Here is a 20,231-nt window from a genome sequence, read left to right on the forward strand (position 1 = left end):
CAAAGAGGCCTACCAGTCACTGTGCTTCCTTCTTTGGGTAAGAGATTACAAGACATAATGACTAGTCTTTTACTTTGGAGGCGATATACTGGCACGCTCTTAATTCCTGGATGCCTAAAAAAATTATAGATGCAGAAAAACCATAAATCTTCACAGGTTTCACCTCCTATCTTCTGGAGTACATGTGTCTTACCAGGACCTCCAGCATGCTGGCAATCTCTTGCTCATTGGGTCCAATCAACATAATATCATCATCAACAATTTAATAAATTAATATGATGTTCTGCAGTATGTTCAGACAGTCCAGATATCTTTGCTCTATATTAAGACAATGAGTAGGCCAGTTAACATAAGTCCTCAAGCAAAACTGTGTATTCCATGCAAATATCTGATCCTCATTTATGATAGAAATATCATATTTCTATTGGGATAGAAAATAACATATTTTCCAAAACAATTACAATATATTTGAGGTCTATTAATTTACTCCAACAAAATACTACATCTAGTATAGTGGCTGTGACTGGTGCTACTATTTGCTTCAACTTAAAGTACTCTACACTTATCACCCTGGGGACACTGGCTTCTGCAAGTATAGAATGACCAATTAAATAGAAATACCTTGGGGACTATAACCTGTGAACCCTTTAAATCCCAAAAGGTACCATTAATCTTCACTATTTTCCTTCTCCAGGATGTCATACTGTTTTTCACTTTACTATCTTGGCTGTCTAGGGAGTGTGAGGGATAGTTTCAAAAGCCTTCCACTTTGTTTTCCTTGCTGTGATAATTCTTACCACAGAAGACTAAAACCCAATGTGGAGACTGCAACAACTGTCAAGCATTTCAAAGCCATTTAATATCCTGGAACTAAGGAAATGGCCATCAGGTGGGTTTGTGGACATGTTGGCCAACACCCCATTTATTACCTGGTTATTTCATACCACTACTCTAACAAGGGGACCATGATGACACATTGAGTCCCTGGATATTAATATCAACTCAGACCCTGTGTTCAACAGATCTCAAGATGGGTACTGCCTTTATTCTTTTCCCTAGTGTCAAGTTGTTCAAGTAAATGATGGCAGGACCCTTTGGAGAAGGGCTAGATGAATAATTACCATGTAAACAACCTAGATCTTCTTTCTCCTAGGAATTTGCCCACCACTTTAATAATGGTTTCCAGAACTGAAAATACGATCATCCAGAAGCTGAGCAAGGAATCATTATTTGTTTTATGAAGACTATATTTTTAAAGCAGTTTTAGTTTCAAGGCAAAGCTGAGCAGAAAGTACAGAGAGTTTCCATATGACCCCTGCCCCACATATGCACAGCTTTCCCCACTATCACCATCCTCTGTCAGAATGGTATATTTATTACAAATGATGAACCTACATTGACACATCATTATCACTCAAAGTCCATAGCTTATATTAGAGTTCACTCTTGGTGTTATACATTCTATGGATTTCAACAAATATATAATTGACATGTATCCACCATTCTAATATCACACAAAAAAGTTTCAATGCCCTAAAGATATTCTGTATTCTATTCATCTCTCCCTCCCTGCCAACCCTTGGCAATCACTGATACTTTTATTGTCTCCATACTTTTGTCTTTTCAAGAGTATCATATAGTTATAATCATACAGTATGCAGCCTTTTCAGAATGGCTTATATCATTAAGTAATATGCTTTGGGGATCTTTACTTTTTATTGAAGTAAGACATCCAGGGCCTATTAGTCATCGTTTCTTAATTTTTCTGCAGCAATAAACTGAACAGTATCTTAGTCAGTTACCCATCTATTTTGTCCTTAGAGATGCTATTTTCTATTAACCATTTCCATTAGTCTGTGGGCTCTTGATTGACCCTCCATTCTTGCTAGTCCTGACAGCACTGCAACAGCCTGGTTTCAGATGTTAAAGTCCTGCCACTTGCCTCAATTGTTTCAGGGTTCTATCATGCCCACCTCAATCAGGGAACCAAGCCCATAATGGACAATGCCACCGCCAGAATATGCTACTGCCAGCCCTGGCCTACAAAGAAGAACTACACTGAAAATTTAGATGATACTGGTGTTCTTCTAATCAGTGCATTTCTTATGACTTTGGTAAAAGATGTATCCTCTAGGGTCCATGAACATAATCGTCTCATGGGCCTTCTAGCCAAAATTACTGATCCCAGAATCCCCACATCCATAAGCATTTCATTCCCTTCCTTCTGTCCTCTACCATGAAAATTCTTTCATTTCAACTTTGTGTATGTGAGCCATTGTTCTCTTTCATGTTTTCAGGGGCCACCCGAGTAGTAAGTTCACACCATTTACTGGGATCCTCACCAAAATAATAAATGCAGTAATTCAAGAGAACATTTCCAGGTCAGTTAACTGTTCAATATGCAATTTTTATTTCAGGCCCCCTGATCAAGCATCCTCAGAATCCAGGCCCACACTTACCTCCCTGACTCCTGCCAGTACATGTTGGCTATTTCTTGCAGCTCCTTTGGTGCACTGTCCCTCTCCTGCCTTACCAGGCTCAGAACATCCTCCGCTATATTATGGGTCTCTAGATAATAAAGTCAATTCACAACCTGTGTACAACTTAACTTAGTTATAGGCGTTGTGGTCAGCAGAGAAAATGGTATGGGTCCTGAGACAGATACATGATACTTCATGGGTGAGAGGTCTATATAAAATCTTCCAGTCTCAGATGGGGGCAGGGGGCGGTGGGGCTAACTCTTAATGGAGATAAATGGACCATATATATAGCCTCAAAAGGTTCAGAAGTATACAGGGGGTCAAAATCTTGAGAGACACCCATGTAGATGTTCTCATTCCATCAGAGTCTTGGATTTTTCCAACCAAAGTGCTTGGCATGATAGACTTATTTTGGTTTAGCATTTAGTCATCTCTAAATTCAGTCCTCCAAATATTAATTCCTAGGCTTAGACCTTGACTTTCTCTATCTTCCCACTAGAGTTGATAAGAGCTTCTTTGTACACAACCAGGAGATCCTCTGGATTTTAAATTTCAACCGCCAATTACACAACCTCAGCTGCTCATTATCTTTCTTTTGGGTACCAATGGCATTTAACTATAGCCTCTGCTTGACATTATTATTTCTCCTGTAAGTTTCAAATGCATGATATATCACCCATGCAATGTATCCTCTTGCACAAATACAACTTCCCAATTCAATACCATTGAAAGTTCAGGATGTAGACCATCACCTTGTTCCAAGAGCTGTGAAGAGGTCTGCATTGCCAGCTAGATGGTAATTCAGCTCCAAACCCCACATAATCACCTACTTTCTGAAACCACACCTACTACCAATTAACGCAGGTTCAATTCCCTGGAAACAGAAACTGAGACAGAGTTTGAGGTGAAAGATACTTATTAGGGATCAACATTTATGAAAGGAAGAGAGAGTAGGTAGGATTGGACAGAGGAAGAAACCAACTATGATAATCTGGCCAATAAGGCAGTGAGCTATGGAGTTCCTTACAATAGTGTCTCTAAAATGGCTTATATACCCCTACCTTGTTCAGTCAGCAGATAAAGGCTGCCCAAGAAAAGGTGTTACCTCAGGTAAGATGGCTCTTTTCAGCTGAGGCAGACCCTGAAGGATATGAAAGCTGAGGTCTGTCAGATGACTATCATTCCTGTGCAAGTCCTTCCTTGAAAGGGAATCAGTGTGTGTAAATAATTATTTATTTCACATTACTTTCTGCTTATTTTTTAGGGGGAGGAAGGAGCATAGGGAGAAAGAGAGGATCTTAGGCAGGCTCTACACTCAGTGTGTAGCCTGATGCGAGGCTCTATCTCACAAACCATGAGATCATGACCTGAGCTGAAATCAAGAGTCAGACGCTTAACCAAATGAACCACCCAGGCACCCATTTTCTCACTGATAAAAAAAAAAAAAACTTTTCATAAGTTACTGGCCAATTATAGCTGACATAAAACCTGTAAAGTCATAACCACTGAAATCCACAAGTTTACAGCCCAAATTAGAAGATCAACAATTTTCCACAAAATGCATAAAATGAAGAGGATTAAATTAGCATTACTCGTAGCATCACTTTAAGACACAGCGCCATTTCTAGTCGCTCCCCACCTGTTCATGAATAAAGTCACAATTTTTCATGGCTTGAGAACAGTCTAGAGCACAAGATTTTTCTCAGATCTGTGCCCACTCTGGAGAAGCTTTGCAGTGATATTTCCATCAACCAAGATGAAAGAGATTTCTACTCTTTTTTGAGTACAAGCTTAACATAGAGGCTTCTTGAAATTTCAACCAGATTTTTGGGGCGCCTGGGTGGCTCAGTCGGTTAAGCGTCCGACTTCGGCTCAGGTCATGATCTCACGGTTCGTGGGTTCGAGCCCCGCATCGGGCTCTGTGCTGACAGCTCAGAGCCTGGAGCCTGTTTCAGATTCTGTGTCTCCCTCTCTCTCTCTGCCCCTCCCCAACTCATGTTCTGTCTCCCTCTGTCTCAAAAATAAATAAACATTAAAAAAAAATTAAAAAAAAAAAAAGAAATTTCAACCAGATTTTTTTTTCCTGTAGGACTTATTTGTATCACTTTCTTAAATCAAAAATGTAAGAGTCAATCTGATTACTATATTGTTGCTTCTACCTGGGAGAAAGAGCCAGGTCTGTCCAGTAACCAAACAAATTAGCATGAGAGAAAAAAGAGAGTAAGTGTCCCAAAGGATTCAGTCATTTGATGCAGACTTTCATACTTATGACTGCAGTTTCTAAAACAAATCACTCTTCCAATGGACAAGAGCAGTGTTTCCTCATAGTATGACTTATGAACTTCCCACAACAGAATGGCCAGAAGTTCTGGAAGAAAAAAGGCAAATTCTCTCGAGCACCAGAAAATTGTATTTTTATATTTTCAACAGGCTGGTGAGGTGACAACAGAGCACACAAAGTCTGAGAACCATATATCAATAATATGTTCACTGTTCAGTCATAGAGTGAGCTGTTAAGCAATAGTGAAAGCTGATGTATACTGAGCTCTGACTATATGCCTGACACTGCTGTAAGCACTTTATGTGAGTTGTCTCATTTTATCCTCACTGTAATTCTACAAGTGAGAGACTGTTATTACTTTCATTTTACAGGTGATAAAACTGAGGGACTAGGGAATTGGAGGATTTGGAATTAAAATACAAGAAGTTTGACTAGAATTGTATAAACTCTACTCTGAGCTAGGAGAAAACAAAGCTTAAGACCTTACACGTGAAACTTAGACACCTATATAGTCTTCTAAACTTTCATCAATGACAGAGAGAACCTAATTACTTCTGTGTTTTACACACTGAAAATATTTTGATACGTATGTAACACTCTTAGATTACAAGTACTAACCCACTGAATGAAATATTGTGTATGACCATGATCCTCTGGAAGTGATAAAGCACTCTAATAATGTGGACACTGAAGGCTGGATTCTTCACAAATACCATCTTAACCTATCACTTTTGAAGAGCTAACTGGCCTGATTATGACCTGTCTTCAATCAATGTATCTATAAAATAATTAGCTCATTTCCTCCATATATATAACTACTGCACTTTCATTGTCACACTTTTAAAAATATGACTTGTTTTTTAATGAGCTCACCATGAGTGGAAACAAGAACATAGTTCATGTCAGAATTTCATGAAAACACTCTTTTGGTTATTTATTTAAAACAATATAATAAGACTTCATCTCCAGCATTATCAACTAAAAGCCACAACCCAGTAGTCTTAAGAAAGTATTTATAATTAAGAGTATTTTATTCTATGCTGTTTTGCTAATCATGATGATGAAGATCCCAATCAAAAAGATATTACCAGTGTCATAGCTAATCTACTAACTTTGTGACTGTGTAAGACACTTTTATTGGTTTCATATATTTTGCTCTACACTTCTATGTGATATTAAATAGCTCTTAATTCATTAACATTTTAATCAAGAGAATTCAGTGTATTTGTTCCTGATTCGAGTTAGAACTAAAATTATTTTCTTCAAAACTAAAAATTTTAAAAGAAAAAGTTTTCATTTTAAGACAATTTCTTTTTAAAAAGGTATTTTATCCAATAAAGAACAATCCCTTATATTGGAAAACCTGTATAGAGGCTTACAGGAATAAAATTAGTTTGTTGTCAAGCTTTTTAGAGAGTTGTAACTAAAGAATTACTTTAACTTGTCTAGTTTTAAGGGGTAAAAACATTCTAACTTATTATTCACCTCTTAAATGTTAAATAACCCTTCTGGGTGCTTTGTACATGTCATTTCAATTAATAATCACCATGCATTTGGAAAAAAGTATTATTACCCCCATTATTACCCACCATTTATGTATGAGAAGACAGAGGTTCAATTAGGTTATGTATTATGTCCAAAGTCACACAGTTAATAAATGAATCAAAATTCCAGGGTCTTCCCCCACACATCATGTTGCTTCCAGAGAAAATGCTAGTAGCATATTAATAAACTAATGCAACCTGATTTGCATATAAACATAGAATACCATTGTGCAAAATACATTATAAGCCAATTGTTTAACCCTAAGTATCACATTTACACACAGAGACAGTCTTTACAGACTGTTGTTAATCCATGAATTGGTTTCAAAGAATAAGCACTCTGATTTATTGTTCAGTGACAGAGGTAGATCCTGGAATTAATCCTGGTTTCTCACACACAGGCAATATTTCAGTTAAGTAGGTTTCTCTCCCATGAAGCCATCAAAATACCTTAGTGTTTAAGAATCACAGACCATTTGTTAACAAGGCAATTGGTGGGAGTGGGGACTGTGAGGAAATGGATTTTTGCATTAGGAATTTCCTTTCAATAAATGGAAAGTTACAAATGAAAGTTAATCCTTTTAAAGTCCTGTTGTTAACATCAGACTTGATCTATATCACTGACCTCTTCCTGATCCTAGATAAGGTTAAAAGATCATGAAACAAAAGGATACAGATAGAACATGCATCAGTCAGAGAAGACAAAGTCTTCTTAAAGCTTATTAAAAAAAAAAAAACAAAAAAACTACTTCTGTCATTCTTCAGGTTCTCCGGGCGTTAGTTTTCTTTTCAACTCCCTTCCTGTGTAAACACACACAGACACAACAGGTAGGAAACCAATTCATTCCACATTTTTCATTTATTTAAACAGATGAATATTCTGCCTCAGGAGCCAGAACCTGCTGCCTTACATAATTGAGGTGTGTGTGTGTGTGTGTGTGTGTGTGTGTGTGTGTGTGTGTGTTATGCACTGTTCTGGGGCACGAGAGGGGGCAGGTAGAAATCGTGAGGATCTATGGTAGGAAGACAGAGTTGCTACCTCCCTTTCAAAGCTACTGTCTGCGAGAAGGGGTGGGAACTATACCAACCCATCACCACGCCACATGCCAGTCTCACACACGGATCCTTCTCCGTCATGTTCCCTGGGAAATTTCCCCCAGATTAGGAAAAGAACGGTAAGGCAAGTCTGCCTCGGAAGGGGAGTTTTTACCATTGCAGCACAAAGGACAGCGAAGCGCGCTTTCACATCTTCGCAACTCCACGGACTTGACCAGCTTTACACTTCAGCACCACGGAGAGCGGCATCCCCTCAGCTACCACCCATGGGGAGCCAGATTCCCGCGACTCATCACCGGATTCCGGTCATCTAGAGACCAGAGACCAGCCTGCTTATTTCTCCCTCAATGTAAGCGACTATGATGATTCTTTCATATCGATTTTTCCAACAGAGATTGTTTTCTTGCTGAAATATAGAATTCAACTTTTATTTATTAGCCCTCTCCCTCCTGTGCATTGCTTGGATTTTTAGATATGAACCTGGATCTGAAATCTTTCTTATTTGTTGGGTTGGTAGAGGAATTTTTTTTTTTTTAGTTTTCATTGGAAGTCTAAGTTTATAAATCCATTTAAAATAGACAACTCATATTGGTAACCCAGTCCTTCTGTACTAGAGTGCAGGGTTGTTGTTTTGTTTTGTTTTATTCCTGGAAGAGAGTATATGTGTTGTCTGTTCTCCTCCTACTTCACTACTGACAGCTTTTTAATTTGCCAATTTTTTGTGGTTGCATTTATCTTAACATAAATATAGGGGTAGGAAGAGGAAGAAGGCTATCTTCTAATAAGGAGCCACCATTAAAGAACTACAGGTGGGAAGAAAGAGGTTGTTTTTTTTCTTTCCTTTTATTTGTGAAAAATAATGACCTTTAGATGTCCGTTTCAACATAACGAATATGCTCTTAATAAAAGAAATGTAATCCAGGCAGTGCTTTGACACAAGCTTTGAAACTCTGAAACACAGAAACTCCTCCTTTACATGTAAAGTTGTAAATTCACTTAAGTATGACTGAATAGACTTAATCAAGATGCTATTGCTATTAATTGTAATTTAAAGGCTTAATGAATTCAGGGTAGATTTGAAAGAGGCAATAATGATTGACCCTGTCTGGTGGCACTCAGTGAATTTTTGCCTCAGAATGCCACCTGCTGGTGGGTCCTATTTCTGAATCACTGGACACACATCAGATTTATGAATGAATACACATTAAATCCAGAATATTCATTATGAACATGATACAAACTCACTCTCTAAGATTTGTTAAACAATGACATTGGTTTAATTGTTTAACAATTTACCAAGTTTCTATGTCACAAGTATAATTTCATAAACATTTCTTTCCAAAACACTTGCTCGAAGCTTAGGGGCATGCAGACTAGCTAACTGCTTCAGGCAGCAATTAACCCAGAAAAAAAAATGAGAGCTATGTGGAGCCTCACTGAGGCTAATTTCAGATACATGTGGTATCCTGGATGAGAACTGACAGGATCTCTTGCTCAGGAAAGGCAATCACCATTCCCCCCCTCCAAAATATTCAGCATGTTACTTTTTTCATTTCACAATTTGTGAAATTGTGTCATTTTGTCATTTCACAATTTAAGGGCCTGTCTTATTTTCTTAGTAGTAGATGATCATTTCAAGTTCTTCTGTCACAAAAGTCAATGACATAGTTAAAAGGTTACATGGATCTATTTTATACCAAGACAAATCTTTGGGGGAAAGGCATGTAACTATAAGAACTTAACTGTTTCAGCTCTATCTGGAGATATACACAGTGAGATACAGACATCCAGTTTCCCCAGTTCCAAACAGACAAATAAGGATTTTTTTTAAAAAGAATAAAAGAAGCACACACAGAGCACTAATTATATTTGCACGGATACTATAGAAGGTAGTTTGAAAATATGGAGAATAATCTCTTCTCTGGATGACACTATTTGTTGAAAAATAAATTGCTGATAGAATCATTTGTTAACATTAAGGAATCTATATAATATTTTTCAATCCAAGATGCAATGGAAAAAATATATATCACACTAGCAGAATTGTTTGGAAAGTATATCTCGGGATAATGTATTATAATGAGTAGCAGAAGGATACTTGGCTATTCCATAGAACCTGAAGAGTAAGATATATAAACTCATGTATATTCATGGGTAACTAGATAGATATATTTTCTTTTATTCAAAATGGGTGTATTTTACAAGCAAATTGCTGTCACTAGCTTAGGTGAGAACTTGAATGCTATAGATCCACAATTTTTATGATTATATTAAACTAAGACAATTAATAGTGTCCAATGTTACTACAGCACTTACTAGGCACTATCATTTATATATACTATCTCACCGCAGCTTCAACAGAACAAGGAAGGTGATACTTAGAAATTAATTGGATGCCTCTGGAAATACATAAAATTTTTCAAAAGTATCCTGAAGAAGTGGGAATGTCTCCGTTTTTTTTGCCCCAGTCACCCAAGGGAATTAATACACCCTCTGATATTAATGGTCTCATCTAGCAACCTATGGACCATTATTTACAGTGAAAGTGGAAACTAGTTTGGCTTTGGAACTCATACCTAATTTTAAAACTTGTCGGCACAAATAGGAAAGAATAGCAATAGGATCACATGGCTCCTCTATTTAAAAGAAGTAAGACACTGGTAAACATTAATACTTCTATTTTGTTGCTCTTCTTTAATAGCCAACCCAAATTCAAGTATTTAAGAATTAAGTTATCCAACCATGTACCATACGCCAGGCATCACGTGTACTGGGTACCAGGTACATATGCCATATAAATAAGAAATTCCCCTGCCCTCAAGGATCCTGCACTCTAGTGGAAAATTTTACAGTCTAAAGACATTTGGGAAAAAATGGAGGAAGAAGATGGATGGCAGTGGCATACCAGACCCAAGCATTAGCTTTGAAACCAAAGAGATTAGACTCCTAATAGTGGGTCTACCACTCACAAGTTACGTAGCCTTAACAAAAGCAGTTAATTTATCTGAGCCTCATTTCACCATCTGTGAAATGGGAATAACACTATCAACTGTATCATGTAGTAGTTAATGAGAATTTAAAATGATAATACATGTAAAGTACTCAGCATAGTGCCTGCAATATGGTTAATGTGTAATAAATGTTAATCATTATGATTAGTCATTGAGGCAAACAGCTAAGCTTATCATATGATTTGTGTGAATTTAAAACAATAATTCGCATAAAGCACTTAACAGAATGTCTGCAACATGGCAAATCTGTAATATATGTTAACTATCACTATTATACAGTCATTTAGAAAAACAGCTAAGCTGACTATATCAGTGTAGAGTAAAATGTAAGCCAATTTATAGTCATCTAACATTTGCATAAGGCTTCCTACTATCCAGGACATTTGATGTACATTACTACATCTTCACTGTGGCTGAGGTGCATGGAGGATAGATTTTATTCTTCTCTTACTTTGGTAAGAGAACTGAGATTTTGGAGAACATTCCAAATCACTTGAATATTTCATTACTGATGCCCTGGACTAAAACTCAGACTATGTACACTTGGGAGAGAATGCACAGACCAGAGCTGGGTTTTCCTGGGTGACTGACCTAACTCATGGATTTTGTTTGGCTCTACCTTTAGTTGTGGAATGTTACAGACTGAATTAGTTTCAGGCTTGGGTGATTTCCATGGAGCCCTATGGTGCATGTAGCAATTTTATAAAAAAAGACAACAAATATCTCCAAAAAGACATTTTGATTAAGAGCCCTTTTCTTCATCAGTAATTAATCACAATTCCTGTCTCCAAAATGCTTAATGGTCATGCTTATTTGCAGTGGATTTAGGGTGCAGAATTCATACTTTTCATGGATCACTGACATCTGGCTTTCCTCAGACTAGCTGATGCATCTGTAAAAGCAGTTTGATAAAAATAGCAACCAAGGGATCAAGAGGGAGTTTAATAATCAGTCCTCCTCTCAAATATGGTTTTGTTTCCACTGAAACTCTTCTTCTCAATGACATCAAATGTCAATGTATGCATTTATGAAAGATGAAAAACACAGTATCTTAATTGAGGTGTTTGATGAGTTTGATCAGTCATTATCTCAGTAATATATGCAAATAAAAGGGCATTTGCATTCAAAGTTCATTTTTAAGAAAAATATTAGAGTAAGGGCAATCAAATGCTAATTGGATTTTAAGAAGATTAAGAAGATCATTTTGCTCATTACTGGTCCTGAAACTGTGACAATATCCCCACTCTCCAGCAGAGCAACACAGCTGATTCATGAGTGTGAGTTCTGACCACCAGCTACTGTGAACCAAATGGCTTTGTCTTTCTGACATATCTTTTGTGGATTCTTCCCAACCTGTACGAAATGTATGGCTACAGACTGACTGTCCACAATGTCAAAATTAAATAGTAAGGATATAAGGGCTAAATATATTCATAGGTATAAAAATGCTTAAATTGGGCAAATAGGGACAGGTTGGTACAAGAGCATATTAAAACTTTCAGCTATAAGATGAAGCTCTAGTGTACCATATAGTGACTATAATGGTTGATAACACGGTATTACATAGACACAATCTTCTAAGAGAGAAATTAATGTTCTCACCAAATAGATACATGTGAGATGGTGAATGTGTTAATTAACTAGATGGTAGGATTCCTTCCATGATGTATACTTAGAGCAAATCACCACAATATATACTTTAAGTATTTCTCAGTTTTGCCAATCATACTTTAACAAAGCTTAAAAAAAAATACATGTTTAAAAAGCATGATTAAAGGGAAGAGGGAGTCCACACTAATAAAAAGTCCCCAGTGAAGTAAGAAATAGGCCCCCGTCAATATCTGAACCAATTCATGTGGCTCTAGGGTCTGCTGTGAAACCCTATTATGTTAGAAGCAATCTCAGTGAGTAGGATGCCCCATTATATGCATGTATGCATACATGACTTGAAGGCCCATAAGGTCTCATCAATGACAAATTCTCCTAGGAAAATAGCAGAATTGACAATTCTGTGAGCATCCAAATGTATCTCAAAGCTGAGGTTTTAAAAGCCGGGAGAGGCTTGTTTATTTCTTACTATATCTGGGTGTCTGCTTTCAAGGTCATTCAGAAAAACACCTGTCTAATGGTGAAGACATTTGACATTCTGACAAATACTAGTCACACACATATATTTGTTCATGGATAAAAGAGGTTTCTAGAAACATCAGGATTTGTCCATGGATAAAAGATGTTTATAGAAACATCAAGATTTATATGATGCTCTACTCTTGTGAAATTATTTGTCCTAAGGTTTAGTCTTTTTGCTTCACCTAAAAAACAGGAATGCTTATACCTTGTTTTCATGTTTGTTTGTTTGTCTAATGAGGGAAATTATCAAATGATGCTTTAACAACCTTTACGTTTTTAACCTGCAGTGTCTACGATATTTATACGGACTCTGAATTTAGATTGGGTACTTACATGTTTCTTGTAAAATGTTTCTCTGCTCTGACTTGGTTCAGTAGTTATTATTATATTTCCTTTGAATTAATCTCTCCATGGCTTGCTTCTGTGGATTGGTTGTGTACCTATGACCTTGGAGTCTGACCTATTCTCCCTCTTGAGCAGACCTCTAATGGAAAAGTAACATAGAATCAAGCTCAAGCCCTGGTTCCTTCTAGGACAGCCGCCATCTCATCACTGACACACCACTCAGATGTTCCTGAGTGGAAACTGCCTTTTCTCAGGTTGAGTTGTAATGTCTAAATCCAGAGAGGCGCTCCTGAGCAGGGAATACGTCTCATCAGAGGGCAGATTGAGTAATTCTGTCAGAAAAGTAATTAATCTAAGGGCACCTGGGCGGCTCAGTCGGTTAAGTGTCCAACACTTGATATCATCTCAGGTCATGATCTCATGGTTCATGGGACCAAGCCCTGCATCAGGCTCTGCACTGACACCACAGAGCCTGCTTGAGATTCTCTGTGTGCTCTCTCTTTGCCCCTCCCCTGCTCCTGCTCTCTTCCTTCCAAAATAAATAAATCACCTTTAAAAAAAGATTATTAGTCTTTTGTAGGCTCAATTCCCACCTGAGTATGTGTACCCAGATGACAGACCTTGAAACTGATTTCATGACATCCTCTGAAACAAGGCTCTTTGGGGATACAAATGAGGTGGCTGCTTAGCTTTCAACTCAGTCACTTCTCCTCCCTCTGGAAAACCTGTAATAATAAAGCCTGCTTCCTATTTGTAAGTCCCTCTCTCCTCTAAAGGTCACTATTGGACTCCCAATCTACAGTCTGCTTTGGCATCAATAAGCAGCCTCTCTCCCTGGAATGATGGCATTGTTGAGAGCAATGGGCTCAGAGGAGATCATGAACTTGAATCCCGAGAACCTTTTCTCCAGCCATCTTTTATCAAAATGCACTTTAGAAAAGTGAATGGCAGTTCCGATCTCTTCCTAAAGGAGCACAGAACTCTCTATCAGGATTTATCACCCACAGTTACCTTTTGAAGGAGTTACCCATAATTATTCCTTTTACTTTTTTCAGATGAAAAAGCTACTCCACTGAATAGTTTAGCAGCTTCTCCCTAAAAGCGTATGACTCAGCCCTAGGCAAAATTAGAGCATAAGCTCTGACCTCCAAGTCTTTGTTTTATACCACAAAGGGCCCCAGGAAGGAGCTAAAACCAAAAGGGTTTGAGCAGGTCAAAAGGTAAAATTAGCAGAAAACTAAATGGAGACCCAAAATTTAAAAATCACAAGACTGAGTTGTCTGTCGTAGACTATGAGTCTGGAGTTCTCTCTTGTCCAGCAAAAGAGCGCGTGCCAAACTGAATATGAGAGAGGCTAATGTCTGGGGGAACCCAAGAGCCCTAAACAGGGAGTTTCATCTCCACATTTTTTGAGATCACAAGGTATTTACCCACGTGGTAAATGTGAAGAAAAGAAGATCTTAAACACGTGAACGTGGAGAAAGCAACCAGATAGTAATCATTAACTTGTGTGTGTAAGAAGCAAAGGATCTGGGAGCGAAGGGAGTTTGTGACAGAAGTATATATTGGAGTCAGATGGAAAGGATGTCCTACAGGTGATAAGAAGTTACCCGTGATCCCATTACTTTATCTCGTTACCTAACCTGGGTGCTTTTGCCCCATGGTGGCAGCTTTCCGCCCTAAGCCTTTTTCTAACACATTTATGTAAGTAGAACCTATTTCCCCACACTGAATGGAACATTTTTTTTTTAATCTCAAAACACAAGATTTAATTTAAAGGACTTCCTCTGGAACTTTTATTGTTTACAAATGGCTTAAATTAAATACTGAATATTCTTAATGCATGGAAACATGACCCCTAACAAACAGACCCAGGGAAACGTGGAAAATGGCTCAAAATAAATCCCCAAGCACTTATTCTTTAGAATAGATACCATCTTATTGAAATGTATGCCGTTCTACTATCACTTGAATAATGTGAGTGAGGGGTAGACTAGAAAAAAAAAAGAATAGAAAATAAGAAGAGGGCCAATTGGAGAATCAGATACTCACATTCATAGAGAGTTAGGGAACATCTGGCGCAAATCCTGCGTTACAGTTAAAGTATCGTGAGCCAGGGATCCACTCAAAGTCTCAATGCTAGCTGAAGCCGGCATATCTGACTCAAGCTCAAATTACCCTATAGCTATCTGCACTTTTTGAAACCCTGGCAAATTAAAGATCAGGTAATTTGCTCAAACTCACAAGGTTGGCCAAAGGTGAAGCCAGGACTCCTACTCTAGGTCTTCTGACTTCCAAGCCTGTCTCTCAGCCCTACTTGTGTCAGCATCATCACCTGAAATGAGGACAGTAATAGCATCTACCTCATGGGATAAATGCAAGAATTATACAAGTAATATATGTGAGGTTATTAACTTCTTAGTATATTTAGTAGCATGTAATAGGTGCTTAATAAATGTTAGCTGTTATTACTACTAGTATTAGCATTTACCTCTACACTATGCCACAATAGCAAAGAGCAAATTAGGAATAAACCCACCATCTAAGCCGACCTGTTCTTCCATCCATACAAAAATCCAGGTTTGATCTTAAGAAGCTACAGCTGAATTTCCTCAGGGGAGCCACTTCAGAAGCTACCAGTAAGTGACAATGGGTCTAGGCCTGCTCCCTATCACATCTTGTCCTTTAGTATCTGCTTAGGCTGCACGGGTATCAGAAAGAAAACACAGACCCCATATGGCGTAGGCATATACTGAATGCAGAAAACAGAGGCGTGTGGCCATGCTTGCGTGTTTTGTCACAGTGAGGGAGCTCAATGGGGAAATGCACCTGAAATCAAGGCAGCAGTACCCAAAGTGGCCATCTCTACAGCAGACCGCTTGGTGAACTGGGCAAGGCAACAGGAAGGAGGGTACAGAATAAAACCAACACTGAGTATTTTCTAATACATGTTACCTCATTTAATCCTCCTATGGACCTTATGGCACACAAAAAGCTACCCACATTGTACAGGTGAAATCACAGAGAAGCAATATACTAAAGCCCAGAGACGTTAGGTGCGGTACTAAACTTTGCACAAATGGAAATAAAATCCACAGTCTTTGGCCTGTTTCAACCACATCACTACCCCACACCCTCCCCCTCTAGCTCTCATTACACACCAACCTAAACCCACATTTCAGTTTGCCATCATTCCTCCATCCAAGGGTCACAGACGCTAGATGACTACATCAATATTCCTTTCTATGAATAGGAATAGTTAGGTTAGCCAATCTGTCTTAATCTCAGTAAGAGGAAAATGATTTGTCGTAAGATCCCGATCATGAGATTCTTTTTTATCTCAACAATTTTTGTTTGTTCTGCCCCTGGGGACCCCGCAGGCCCCGGGGAGAGTAACGAAGCACCTCTGCCTTGTTCCCCCACAGGCTGGGGAGCAGCACCTTCAAAAACATGCAGCGCCGGCACACAACACTGAGGGAGAAGGGCCGCCGCCAGGCCATCCGGGGTCCCGCCTACATGTTCAACGAGAAGGGCACCAGCCTGACGCCCGAGGAGGAGCGCTTCCTGGACTCAGCCGAGTATGGCAACATCCCCGTGGTCAGGAAAATGCTGGAGGAGTCCAAGACCCTCAACTTCAACTGCGTGGACTACATGGGGCAAAACGCGCTGCAGCTGGCCGTGGGCAACGAGCACCTGGAGGTCACGGAGCTGCTGCTCAAGAAGGAGAACCTGGCGCGGGTGGGGGACGCGCTGCTGCTCGCCATCAGCAAGGGCTACGTGCGCATCGTGGAGGCCATCCTCAACCACCCGGCCTTCGCGCAGGGCCAGCGCCTGACGCTCAGCCCCCTGGAGCAGGAGCTGCGCGACGACGACTTCTACGCCTATGACGAGGACGGCACGCGCTTCTCGCACGACATCACGCCCATCATCCTAGCGGCGCACTGCCAGGAGTATGAGATCGTGCACATCCTCCTGCTCAAGGGCGCCCGCATCGAGCGGCCGCACGACTACTTCTGCAAGTGCAACGAGTGCACCGAGAAGCAGCGGAAGGACTCCTTCAGCCACTCGCGCTCCCGCATGAATGCCTACAAGGGGCTGGCGAGCGCTGCTTACCTGTCTCTGTCCAGCGAAGACCCCGTGCTCACCGCGCTGGAGCTGAGCAACGAACTGGCCAGGCTAGCCAACATTGAGACTGAATTCAAGGTAACTCTCCCACTCACCACTCTACAGACAGATTGCCCAGAGGGCTCTTCCAGGTGTGTCCAGTAGTCAAATGAGTTGTCTTCCGGTCTCACGCAGGGTGAGGGCCCTGGGGTCTCGCTGGCGCCCGGGGTGGAAGGGGACTTCCTCGACCTGGTCAGATGCAGGCCTGAAGGAAAAGCAGCACCTTAGGTGGGATATTTGAAACCATATAAATGTAAAATAGAGGTTGACGTAAGCCCAAATCTATACAAGACAAGCAGCACACAGGCAGGAGGATACTGCGGTCGTCCTGTAAATGCCTCATTCAGCTCTGCCCCCAGGGAGCTCTGGAGTGTCTAGGACACCTTGCATGTTTCCTAGTCCAGGTCTTGGACTTCTTGATTGTGTCACCTGAAAGGTTTTGTCTTGTCCATCCTGGACTGCATTGATCTATGTTCGGTCTCACAGCCAGTGCTAGAAAGGCTTGCCTGCAGCCTTTCTCACTGTAGCAAGCTATTACTATTGTTCTGTCAAGGGGCTCAGGAAAAGGTGCATGGAAATGAAAATAAAACCATCTCTGTAATATTGGACTTGTCACCTCAGTAGACAGGCCCAGGGCAAAACTCTATCCATGCACCCCTCCCTCCCCCACCTCCTGAGAACACCTAGACTACCAGGCTAGCCCAGGGGAGACCCATCTCCAAAGTCCACTGTTGAGTGGTGGAGGGATCCTGTGCGGTAAGGGTCAACTGACACTCTCTGTTAAAGAGAAGACTGGGACCTAAATCTTTTGACACTATTTAATAATACTTAGTGAGACTATTTCGTGGGCACTTATTGTGTGCCAAGCATTAACTGCCTTACCTATATGATGCTGTTTAGTCCCCTCAACAACCATTAATTTGGATACCATTATAATCCCCATTTTATGTGAGGGCACACAGGTAGAGAGATATCATACAGCCAGGAAGTAGCAAAACCGCTGTTCTAATCTAGGCATTCCAGAGCTAGCTCTTAGCCTTTCTGGGAAATGTTCATGCATTGGGATTCTCAGGGTTCATTTGTCTCTGAATGATGAAGAAATTCTTGGCTGCAGAAGGTATGCCTGGAAGGGTAGGAGCTACAACTAGGTTCATAATTTCTCATCCTGAGCCATCTTATCAGAGCCTATGATGCCATGGAACATACAAAAAGGTGTCACATGCATGGCTGACCATGGAGCTGGGAAAAGAGGTTAACCTGCAGGAGAAAAGTGCATTGTCCAAATAAGGTGTCGCTGTAAGAGCTGTCCCTGGAGGGACACAAATAGGTGGCCGAGGATGGGTACCAATTCACAGCAAGGGAAGCCCCATGGACCACACAGTGTTCAGGGAGATCTCAAAGGAGGCAACAGAATGGGGCTGGGCCTTGCAGAGCAGGAGGAATTAGATCAGTGGGAAGAGAGAGGTGGGAATTTGGAGGAGGCAAGTGAAGGTGATATCCAGAATGGCCCAGAACAGTCAGGGGGCTTCTGAGAAGCTGCATGTGACCAGAATAAAGACTTCCTGGAGGGGCACACAGGAGGCGTGCTGCAGAGATGAGCTGGGGGCAGATCTCAGAGGGTTCTGTGTGTCAGATGCTATCCTGTAGGACATGGGAGAGCCATTGAAACTTGTCATTAGGGGGCTAAAATGATGAAGCTAAGTTCTGGAAATTTAGTTCACTGGTAGATGAATTAGAGGACCTGGAGTGTGAGGCCCTGGGACTAAAGATAGGGACAATTTAGTTGTGTATGCGTGAGACTACAGAGGCCTCTCTGAAGGAATAGATCACCCACAGCCACAGACAGAAGAGCCAGGCTCACAAAAAGCTGCAGGGTACCGCAGACTGTGAATAGATGAAGAATCCTATAATTAATTTTACCCCATCTGTTCCCCCTATCTTGGACTGATCTACTGAAGCAGAGCAACTTTCCAATTCCTGCATTGTCCACAGCCTCAGCTAAAAAAATTGGTGGACAGAGATGGAGAAATTACCCAAAGAAGCTTCCAAGAATGTAGGTCTTGCCTGTTCTTTCCTTGTTTCTGTACCATAAACTCCACCCACCAGTAATAAGACCAATGATATCCCAAGGAAGCTTGGTGGGATTTTGCTTATTCCCTCAGCTAGAGCGAATCTTCACAGGCCTTGTAAAAGAAATGGCCAACCCAATTAATTTAGATATTTCTGGCCAAGAAAAAAAAACAATTCAAGGAAAAAAATTTTGGATCAGGTTATGTGGCTAATTGCACAATCCTCTACTTATCTGGAATTTGGGAACATGCCAGCCTTACTAAATAAGACGATGCTAGACTAACATTTGGAATTCCATCTGAGCCATTTGTTTCCTTTACAAAGACTAAAAGTCTAGCATATTTTAGTATATATAATATCTAAAAGTGGAAGTTTGTGGAAAGCATGATATTTTGATTTAAAAAGTAAATTAGGAAAATTAGAGACAATTAAGAACACTACTAACATGATGACAAATCCATTCCACAATGCAGTGACTTACTCAGAATAAGAGTTAGCATAAATACATTTGCTGGCTATTAACATCCCTCTAGTTACCTTTGTTTGAAATAATGTCTTTCACATTGTCGACAAATGGCGCATTATAAATTAACATAAGCGTTCCTTTAGAACTTTATTACTTATTCAACTATCCTTGTATGTGCATTCCTGACATTATAAATCTTCTCAGAGAAGAGAGCAGCTTAGCAAAAGACAAGTCAATTTTAATAAAAGAATAAAGAGCAAGTGTGGTTCTAAAATACACTCTTTAGGAGTCTGTCCTACTTTAAAGGGACGACACACAGCTGACTGTAGCCACGTGTTATGCTGATGACCCAGTATCATCAGCTGTACAAAAAGATACCGGGTTCCGACAGGAGGTATCAAATGTCATCCTCCAGATCCTCTAAGACACTCACTCTGGGAATGGCTCCTCCTGACCAGACTCATGCATGGAAACCTCAATCAGTTGCCCAGTCTATTATTTTTGAAGTCATTGTAATTTATCACCAGAATAGAGTCTAGTCATTAGCAAGAAGTACAGCCAATGTCAAGGTCTCCAGTAAATTGTGGCTAGAGTCAGATGCCTGCTAGCAAACCATTATTTTTGTTGTGGAAATTACATATCTCCTCAAAGATTTTTCTCATGCATCTCTAATCTTCTGGGGTC

The 20,231-nt window shown here is 40.0% G+C and overlaps 1 protein-coding gene across 1 annotated transcript in view; it reads left to right on the forward strand.

Annotated features, from left to right (window-relative positions):
* Positions 1–7,285: 7,285 nt before the first annotated feature.
* The window catches only part of TRPC7 (transient receptor potential cation channel subfamily C member 7), a 140,038-nt gene continuing 127,092 nt past the window's right edge, over positions 7,286–20,231 (forward strand). The window contains exons 1-2 of the mRNA XM_019421931.2: positions 7,286–7,710; positions 16,273–17,050. Of these exons, the coding sequence (XP_019277476.1) occupies positions 7,709–7,710; positions 16,273–17,050 (780 nt within the window). The 5' untranslated portion in view covers positions 7,286–7,708. The remainder of the gene's footprint in view (positions 7,711–16,272; positions 17,051–20,231) is intronic.

Source organism: Panthera pardus, unplaced genomic scaffold (assembly GCF_024362965.1).
Source record: "Panthera pardus isolate Hobbes unplaced genomic scaffold, ASM2436296v1 HiC_scaffold_2, whole genome shotgun sequence".
Lineage (NCBI taxonomy): Eukaryota > Metazoa > Chordata > Mammalia > Carnivora > Felidae > Panthera > Panthera pardus.